This window comes from Sprattus sprattus, assembly GCF_963457725.1.
Source record: "Sprattus sprattus genome assembly, chromosome: 13".
NCBI classification, from domain to species: Eukaryota; Metazoa; Chordata; class Actinopteri; order Clupeiformes; family Clupeidae; genus Sprattus; species Sprattus sprattus.
The window spans coordinates 26,974,814-26,984,813 of NC_137911.1; the positions used below are offsets into that span (position 1 = coordinate 26,974,814).

The 10,000-nt window shown below is 47.4% G+C and overlaps 1 protein-coding gene across 1 annotated transcript in view; it reads right to left on the reverse strand.

Moving 5' to 3' along the window:
• Positions 1-10,000, reverse strand: part of mdga1 (MAM domain containing glycosylphosphatidylinositol anchor 1) — a gene marked incomplete at its 3' end in the record, with an annotated part of 246,681 nt that overhangs the window by 66,717 nt on the left and 169,964 nt on the right. The window contains 3 exon segments of the mRNA XM_080849904.1: positions 1,162-1,458; positions 6,428-6,757; positions 9,554-9,823. Of these exon segments, the coding sequence (XP_080706030.1) occupies positions 1,162-1,458; positions 6,428-6,757; positions 9,554-9,823 (897 nt within the window).

The following is a 10,000-nucleotide window of genomic DNA, read 5'->3' on the forward strand; positions in this document are numbered from 1 at the left end:
TTCTCCGCCTTTGGTGCCCGGTACGTGTCGGGAGCACCGCTAATGAATTCACAACCTTTTAAGGTTTGCCACTTACTCCATGCAGAGTCCCTGTAATGGATGCATTATTGAAACTCGCGATGCATTAGTGCGCTTACAAGCCTCCAAAATGCTACCTCTAAATATAGTCACTTAATTCAAGTCATTGATAAAGGCTGACTGGCTGCTAGCGTCCTAATGGAATATTGGCGCCTGTTACCAAGTAACTATCCGTCAGTGATGCTTGGGGGCATTAGTGTTGCTCCGTTGTCGCCATGACATCCAGGTGATATTACAGCCGTTTATTTTGTTTCTTTTTTTCGGAGGGATTAAAGTTGTATCGGGTGTGAGGAGAAGCAATCGCAATCTAATGACCCAATCGATCGAGGCAAATTGGAGACGGACTTAACAAGTGCTCTTCTTACACAATAAATAGCCGAGTCCTTAACGCCAGACAACAGTGCAACTTAAAGGCATTTTAAAGGCATTTTAAAGGAGTCATCTGAAGGGAAGTGCAATGAGGAGACACCGGCGACTTGCCTCTGTGAAAAGTACTTTGAAACACACTCCAGCTCAACTTCACATTTGCAAAATCAATTTTGGCATAAGCCAAAATAAAAACATTTTTGTAATATACAGTATATGTGACGTAAGTATATACATGTATATGGTAGTACAATATGTATCTAACATACATAGTTCTGCTTCCAAGTTTTATGTATGAAATGTTTCCCTTATGATACATTTTTAACATATCATATCAAAGTGTGAGTGTATATGCAGTGATCATGTGGAAACTGATAATTGCATATTTGCATGTCCTTGTGTGTGGGAGTCGGTCACATGTCTTTTAGTTTTACCACTGGACTCTCCTTTTTCAACCACCACCACCTACGCATCATACTCATGTGTGCACATGTGTCCTGTGTCCTGTCTCTACGTTCTCATGTGTGTGTGTGTGTGTGTGTGTGTGTGTGTGTGTGTGTGTGTGTGTGTGTGTGTGCGTGTGTGTGTGTGTGTGTGTGTGTGGGTGGGTGTGTGCGTGTGTGTGTGTGCTTGTGCGTGTGTGTGTGTGTCTGTGTGTGTCCACACTTGTCCTGTGTCCTGTCTCTACGTTCTCATGTTTCTAAGAGAAGTACTCACATTGGACATTGAGCTGAACCTGGGCCTCCCGGCGTTTGATGTTGAGCCCGTTGTAGGGCGCCGTCTGGCACCGGTAGGGGCCCATGAGGTCACGGGAGACATTGGTGAGTTGCAGGCGCCCGTCCCGCGTCTCCACCACCCACTCGCCGTTGGGCATGGTCAGGTCCTTGCTCCCACGCGACCACAGGACGGGAGGACGCGGCTTTCCATCCACCAGGCAGACGAGCTCGGCCATACCGCCCTCCTTCACGCTGACCGTAGCCCCCCCGGGCGGAACAGTTAAGATCGGGGGAGTCACTGTGTGGGGGAACAAGAGAGACAGAATGAGAAGGGGAAGAGAGGTTGAAAAGAAAAATAGGAGGTAGAAGAAGAAGAGAAAAAGAAAGAGTGGAAGAGAGACAAGAGAAGGAAGGAGTAGAAACAAGCAAACTGACAAAACACAAGATCTGATTTATATTCTGTATCAGTTATGTAATGCATACGAATTGATAGAATGTGCCCTATGTAATCTTGTTCCCTCTGCCCTTGTAATGGAATACTGTGCTTTGTTACTCATCATTCCGTGGTTGCCATGGCAGAGGTGACTGAGGGCAGGGTTGGTGCAGAGGCCCAGTCGGGGGGAGGCAATGAAGGGGTGGTGACAAGGGAGTACATTGTAATTGAGAAGGTCGTGTGAGGGCAGCGTGGAAGGAGTCAGATAGGAAAACAGTGTGGGGTTGTGTGTTGGGGGTGGTGAAAGAGCAAGGAGGCGTGTAGAGGAATGGAGAGTGACTAGCATATTGCTATTAGCGTGCCCCTGCTTTTATGGTGCTCTTAAAATGTTTAGTAGGTGTCGGCGGATACATCTAAATGCTCCTCCGCGAGGAGAGAGAAAAAAAGAAGAAAGAAGCTAGACTGCCCTCCGTGTCAAGGTTAGAGAAACATTCCACCAATATCAATATCCTCAGACAGGTGCTCCGTCGTGCATCAATGAGAGACGTGAGTTAGCGAGACGGCGCGCTAGCGGAGCTGCCAGCGAGGTGGCGTGAGAGAAACTGAGGGAGAGAGAAAGAGAGAGAGAGAGAGAGAGAGAGAGAGAGAGAGAGAGAGAGAGAGAGGGAGAGAGAGAGGGAGGGAAAGAGAGAGGGAGAGAGGGGCAGGGAGAGGGAGAGAGAGAGAGGGAGAGAGAAAGAGAGAGAGGGAGAGCGAGAGAGATAGTGAGGCCAGGCTCTGGCAGGGAAATGAGGTGTAGACTTACTGCCAGCAGGAGAATACAGCGACAGAGGCAGCCAGAGAAAGGAATGGAATAATGGAACAAGGGGACAGCAAGACAGCCGACGCTGATTTATGGCCGCTGAGATTATTTGGTGTCACGAATGCACTGTGACAGCTGGGGTTCACCTTCACTGAGAATGAACCTCCTTTCTGGGGGACTCCAACAGTCCTCTTCCATCTATCTGAGGTGGACTCCAAGAGTCCTCTTCCATCTATCTGAGGTGGACTCCAAGAGACCGCAGGCTTATCGATCTATATGAGGGGGACTCCAAGAGTCCTCGGGTTTATCCATCTATATGAGGGGGACTCGAAGAGTCCTTGGGTTTATCTATCTATCTGAAGGGGACTCTAAGAGTCCTCGTGTTTATCTCTCTATCTGAGCGGGTAGTTGTTTGTTTCCATAGAATAAGAGTATCAAATGAGTTCACACAGAACAGGTTCTACTCTACTTTTACAGAATGCTTTTGAAACCTCTGTGATAGCTGCACTATGGCAAATGAACCCTCGAAGGTTTAGAAATATTCTAGCCTCTCCACTTAGAGGTTGTCCTTGGATACTTTTTCAACAGGAAGAAGCAAAATCAAATGTTTTCTGTAGAACATCTAAAGGGGGAAGGCAAGCTGGAATCCTTAGACAGCCGGACAACATACCATATCCAAACATTCCAAACCAGAAAGAATTTGCGAAATTTCAGCATTCAGAATTCCAACTCCAGTCAAAATCTGTCAGCATCAATATCCTCTATTCACAAACTTCCCCACCACTGCTTTCATTAAACCCTGAACCTGTCTTCAAACACAGACAATCAACAAACGGCTTGCAATGAACCTTACAAACCAAACAATGGCCGTTGGGGGTTATGCTCAGTGTACTCCAGCAGCTCTGGGTCCTCTCTGCTATGCGGCACAGCACTTCTTCTTCTCCTGTGTGTAATAACCCTCTGGGTTTCCTCTGCCAGGGACAAGCTGAACTAGCCTTTCTCTCAAGAGTAAATGATGTGAGACAGTCATTCCTGTGAGCGTGGTATCAGGGCAGAGTCTTAGTGACCATCCTCCATCACACACATACAGACATAGATACATGCACACACATGCACACATACACACACACACACACACACACATACATAGACACAGACACATGCGCACACACACACGCATACACACTCTCACACACACACAAACAAACTCTCACACACACACAGACACACACACACACTCTCTCACACACACACAGACACACACACACACACACACACACACACACACACAGAGACACACACACACACACACACACACACACACACACACACACAGAGACACACACACACACACACACACACACACACAGACATCCATCCATCCATCTGCGAGTAAAGTGGCACCGGAGGAGTGTCCCCATGTGTTGTTTTATTCATCGTGCCATGACTGGCTCCTGACCGCCATTGGCCGCGGTGGGCTTTAATGAGGCCAATAAGATGGAGCCTGGATTCATATTTCATGGCATATTTCACTCAGCTTTTTTGATGTAAGTCCTCTGGCACCGGAGCTGAATGTGAAGACTCTCCTCTAAGGTGGGAGAACATTGAACATAATAATAAGTGTCAGTGGCAGTGGCAATGCAATGCAATGCTCAGACCACAATAACAAAGTTGTATCTCGTTGCTAATTGATTTGTAGTACTAACGGTTGTACAGTGGAAAGAAACGTCTGTGTGCAATAAGTAGTGTTACATGACCAGTCATGAGTCATAAGAATTTATTTTTTAAGTGTGCTGCGTGTGCTAGCAAGTGCTCTTAGGCTACTTACTGCATGCTAGTAGCCTGTGATGCGTTTGGAAGGTTATGTAATTTGTGTCAAAGTGTATGTTTGCATGTGTAGGTATATAATGTATGCTGCAAATAGTGAGGAGATTTCGAAAGACATCCAATATCCCAAGCAATTCTACTGCTACTGCCCCAATCCCTAGTATTCCCTATTCCTTAACATTCTCTAGCATTCCTTAACATTCCCTTACATTCCTTAACCTTCCCTAGCATTCCTTAACTTTCTCTAGCGTTCCGTACCATTTCCACTTCTGGTCAGTGCGATTCCCCCCAGTGTGGAGAACTTTGTCAACCATCACAGTCTACATAAAATGGGAGTCCTGGCGTGACACATTCCGCTGGTCCTGATACTGTTTGCTACTGTTTGAGTCCCACATCCGGTTTCTCCACTAAAACTTTAAACACTTCTTGACATGGCAGGCAATAAAATGCTCTGAAGCATGGTGTATAATTCAATTGCTGCAGTTTACTGCTACCCCCACTGGAATTGCATGGGATAGCTGCTGCTACTTATCCCAGTCCTAAAGCCTGTGATTACCTAATCAGTCCAAATCAGACACTGATGAGCTACACACCAAAAGCTGACAATCTTTAAATTCACACGTCATCAAAAACAACAGCAAGCCACGGAAAACAAAACACACTTGCGAATGATCCGACATCATACACCTGATGAGCTGCCAGTGGTGTGTCGTTCGACACGCTCAGTTAACATTAATAACTAAATAAACAAATAACTTCACACCATAGTCTACTACCATTCAGTATGTGCAAGGAAAATGTGTCCAGGGGACGGGGGCATGGCGGCGGTTAGTGATCGACCCTGACAATTTCAGAGTTACAAGTGATATAGGAAGATAATGAGTCCAGGGGGAGGGGGCGTGGCGGAGGCGGTTACAAAAATGCACGCGTTGCCCCTTTTTTTCCAGGACAGAGCAATGGCCCCTTCAAAATTCCTGTGCATGTCCCTGATGTGAGGCCTACTGGCCACCTCTCTCTTTCTCTTCCTCTACCTCTACCTAACTCTCTTACTCAGTCTAGTCTTTCTCTACCTCTCCCTGACTCTCTAACTCAGTCTTCTCAGCTGTAAGCCGCGGCAGATGGACTCTCTTGAGGCTGCCTCAGTCAGCACCGCCTCTCTTCAGGAGGCCCGGCTCTGGCTCTGGTTCTTTCTAATGCTCACTAAAGTATTTTATTAGTTTTGTCTTTTAAAAGTGCCAAATTATTGGTACAAAATACTGAGATGTGTGTTTAGGTGTTGGCAGCAGACGTCTCGAGGGTAGATAGAAACACGAACAGTGTTTTTCGCTGGAAACACAGAGTGAATTATAAAGATGTGTGTTTAGAGAGAGGTCTGGCTGGGATAGTTCTCCAAACACACACAGCCCTCGCAAGGTTTAATAGAAGTGGTCAGGCAGAGAGATAGAGGGAGATTTAAAAAATTCAAAAACGAAATCTGCCTTACAGGCTGGCTAGAGAGAGAGACAGAGAGAGATATATAGAGAGAGACAGAGAGATATAGAGAGAGAAAAAGAGAGAGGGAGAGAGAGAGAGAGAAATAGGACACTGCCAAATGAAAGGTTGGAGGGATTGCCCACAAGGTTAGGTGGGAGAGAAAGGTGGAAAGCTTGTTAAAAGAATACTGTAGGCCTATGATAAATGACGCAGTATTAAACGGGAATTGAAGGAAAGGATGAAGCCGGAAAAGGGGCATAAAAGAATACAGGTACAGTAAGTCCACACATTGCACAGACAGAGACAGAGAGGGAGAGGGAGAGAGAGAGGGGGAATAGAGAAGGGGGAGAGGGAGAGAGAGAGGGGGAATAGAGAAGGGGGAGAGGGAGAGAGAGGGGGGAATAGAGACAGAGAGGGAGAGGGAGAGAGAGGGACTAGAGACAGAGAGGGAGAGAGAGGGGGAATGGAGGCAGGGGAGGGAGGAGGTAAAATAAGAAGTGGAAGAGGAGGAGGAAGAAGAGGAGGAAGAAGAAGGAAAAGAAGAAGTGAAAGAGGAGGAGGAATAAGAGGAGGAAGAAGAAGAAGAAGAAGAGGAGGAAGAAGAAGGAAAATAAGAAGTTGAAGTGGAGGAAGAGGAAGAAGAAGAAGAAGGAGAAGATGAGGAGGAAGAGAAACAAGAGGAGGAGGGTGAAGAGGCAGTTGAAGAGGAAGGAGCAGCCTATAGCTGCGTACCGCTGCTCTGGGTGATGTTGATGTCCACGCGCATCTCCTGCACGCTGCTCCCGGGGAAGTTGGCCACGCAGCTGTAGGTGGCCTGGTCACGGAACTTCATGTCTACGATCTCCAGGCTGCTGGTGCCCGGGGGCATGTCCGGGTCGCTGCGCAGCACGATCAGGCTGTCCGTGGGGTAGACGGGCGCGGCGTTCTTGTACCAGGTGTAGTTGACCTTGTCCTGAGGCAGAGCGTCCACGTGGCAGGAGAGCTTGAGGTCGCGGCCCATCTGGATGCTCTCGCTGTCCTTGTTGGAGTCGGGCGTGATCTGGAAGGTGAGGTTCTTCATCACTATGGGGGAAGGGGGGGTAAACAACAACAAGAGGAGAGAATGAGAGAGGCAAACCAAAACAAACCATTCCCTGTGAGAATAGACAATATGTGGGAAGAAGAGGCTGACTTAGAAGTGGTAAAGCTATGTTCCAGTGCAGTGAGGAAAATACGAAAATTGGAAAATAAAGTCTCATGCGTGGCAATAATTATTTCTGTCTGTGCAAACATAATTGGAGCAATTATTCTACAAAATTGCCCTTAAAATAGATCAATACAGATTTCTGAAAAGCTGAAAGGTTTTGGGAAGAATAGCACAGAATTCAGAGAACTCAAAGTGAGAGTAATAGTATTAATGTTACAGTTGGGTCCGAAAAAATCTAAACGGATTGAAATGTCTTAGTCAGCTGCTCTGTGTCACCGATGTTCCAGATAGGTCAGCATATGGCCCCCTTTTGTTCGCTTTACTTATTCATCATCGTCTTACCTGCTCGACTGTTGACTTATACATGAGAGCATATGCTAAGAATAGCCGATTAGCTGCGTGATAACTGACTAAAGCCGTGGCTCTTGTTATATCCAACAGGAATGCACGATTACATGCTTTCTAAAATTCATAGGTGTAGATGACCGTTTGACTTCTTACATACATTAACACTGGCTGATGACCGTGTCTTAGAGCGTTGTGCATTAAGACCAGTGGTGTAGTCCAGGGTATACGCAGGTGTACGGAGTATAGCCACTTATTTTTCAGTCAGCATTGTGTATACCCACTTCTCAAAAATTGCAAAATTAAGAGTATACCCACTTCTCCAGGGACCACTACACCACTGATTAACTGTAGACTGTAAAGTTAAAACAGCTAACCTGAATTTTGACTAAGCGTGAAGTGTTTCCCAACATCCTTCAAGACTTTGCCGATTCAACCTTCATTTGTAATACCAAGCCTGATTCCTCCGCTCTGGCAGAGATGAAGTTGAAAGCGTGTGTGCGGGAGGAGAAAGAGTACCAGAGGGACCTAAGTGCCTCTACTTGAGCGAAGATTGTGTATCGCTGCTTTAAGGACGGAGACTTAATGTAAGACCTTTTCGTGCCACCCTAGTACGTTTACCAGACCAATGCTGAGTGATCTCAGTGACGATGTGATCGTCCCTACAGCTGAATATGCTCTCTGGCTGCCATGCCATTGAGCCGGGCTCTTTGGTGTGGCGGTCAGAGAGCATGTTTGGCACCCCGTAGACCCGGGTTCGAGCCCGGGTGGGGTGACCACGCTCTCCCTTCGCTACAATCTCATCTGTAGCTTCAGTACTGCAATAGTGCAGCTGCATTGTTTCCAAAGACATATTTGCACTACATGGGGCAATATTCCTGCAAATTATATGCTGAGGATTACAGAGGGGGGTTTAATGAAAAAGTATTAAAAAGCGCAAGTGTAAAAATACCGACGTCGGCCGACTGTGTTCGTTCGCCTACGCAGCACAGGTCTAAGTCAGGGTCTCATCAACGAGCTGAGCTGCAGAGATGGTGCGCAGGAGAGATGTATCCCCGTCACACACACACTGAGCTGCACACACACTGCAGAGATGGTGCGCAGGAGAGATGTATCCCCGTCACACACACACACACTGAGGTTTCTGGGCCTTTTACCGTCACACCTGGCCTCACAGCAGATGGACCCAATTGGACCCGAGCACTGGGGTGTGCAAGCCTTCAAACGGGCGAGAGAGAAATGGAACCGTTTACTGTGCGTAGGTCCCGTCACTTAATGAACACTCCGCTGGTAGGTGGGTGGGGGGGATGGAGAGAGGGAAGGACTCAGCCACCATATGGCTCGTGCGGTGTGTTCAAACGGATGGCTCCCGTATGCTGCTACCTGCAACCGCTGATTGAGGCTAGGCGGTGGCGGTGGCGGTGGTGGTGGTGGTGGCGTCGGTGACAACAACGGCAGAAGACGCCACCTGTGCTTGGCTGACACGCTGAGGCCCATTAACAGAGAGAGAAAGAAGGGAGAGGTGGAGAGAGGTTGAGGAGGGATGGAGAGAGAAAGAGAGCCGAAAATCGGCCATCCACACTAAAGCTCGCACCGCTGGAGTGCCTCGCTGTTCTCTCTCCGACGCTAATTACGCTCCATTCCCGGCAAATTAATTGGAGTAAATAAAGATGATTAAAGGCTCTAAAAATAGTCAGGGGGGCCTGCCGATGATGGCTGTTTGATCGCAGGATATTACAGAAATGCACTTAACCTCTGGGCCTGACACGATTAGGCAGAGGCGTTGGAGATTATCGGAGATCAACTGCTCACGGAATACGTATGCTGTAGCGCGGCCCACCCACAACAATGGAACCTTATGAGAACTGACAGACCATGTTTGCTGTTCTGAGTTGCTCTCATTGCAAAACAGATGAAATCAGGAAGTGTTTTAATTTGAAACTGTGTAGGTGCTGTTGTATGTAGCATTTTCCTGGAAAATAACAAGTATATATTATTAAATCGTTTTCCAGCTATATTATATTAACTTTGATATCGATTGAAATCATAATAAGTTGAAATGATTGAAATTAAATAAATCTAATACATTTGCTCTCACACATACACACATCAGACACTCACAAACACATGCATACACACACACAGATAATGCTCTCGGAGATACACACAGACACTCACACACGAATACACACACAGATAATGCTCTCAAACATACACACAAACAGACGCGCACACATGCATACACACACACACAGATAATGAACAAACTGGAGTTTGGGCACATGCAGAAGTGTGTTGGTGTTATCTCTACTTCTACTGTCTCTTACTTCTGACGATGAGGTTGACGTTCTTCTTGGCTGGGTTGCCCACGTTATTGACGGCGGTGCAGTTGTAGAAGCCGGAGTCGGAGGAACTGACGGAGCGCAGGGTGAGGGATCCGCCGCGTACCTGCGCGCCCCTGGGCAGTTTGTCAGGGTAGCGGGACCAGGTCACAACCGGAGTAGGGAACCCCGCCATCACCTCGCAGGACATGGTCACGTCTCGGCCCGGGTCAACCACCAGCGTCTCGTTTCCAGACAGCCGGAGAACCGGGGCAGCTGGGATAGTGGAGGACAGAGAAAGCTGGGATCAAACAACTGGGGCTGCAGTGGTACAGGAGGTAGAGAAGTCCTTTAGTAATCAGAATAGTGCTAGTTGGATTCCCTGTTGAAGCGTCCTTGAGCAAGACTCTGAACCCCTAATTGCTTCTGATGTGCAGTGTGCCATCAGTGTAA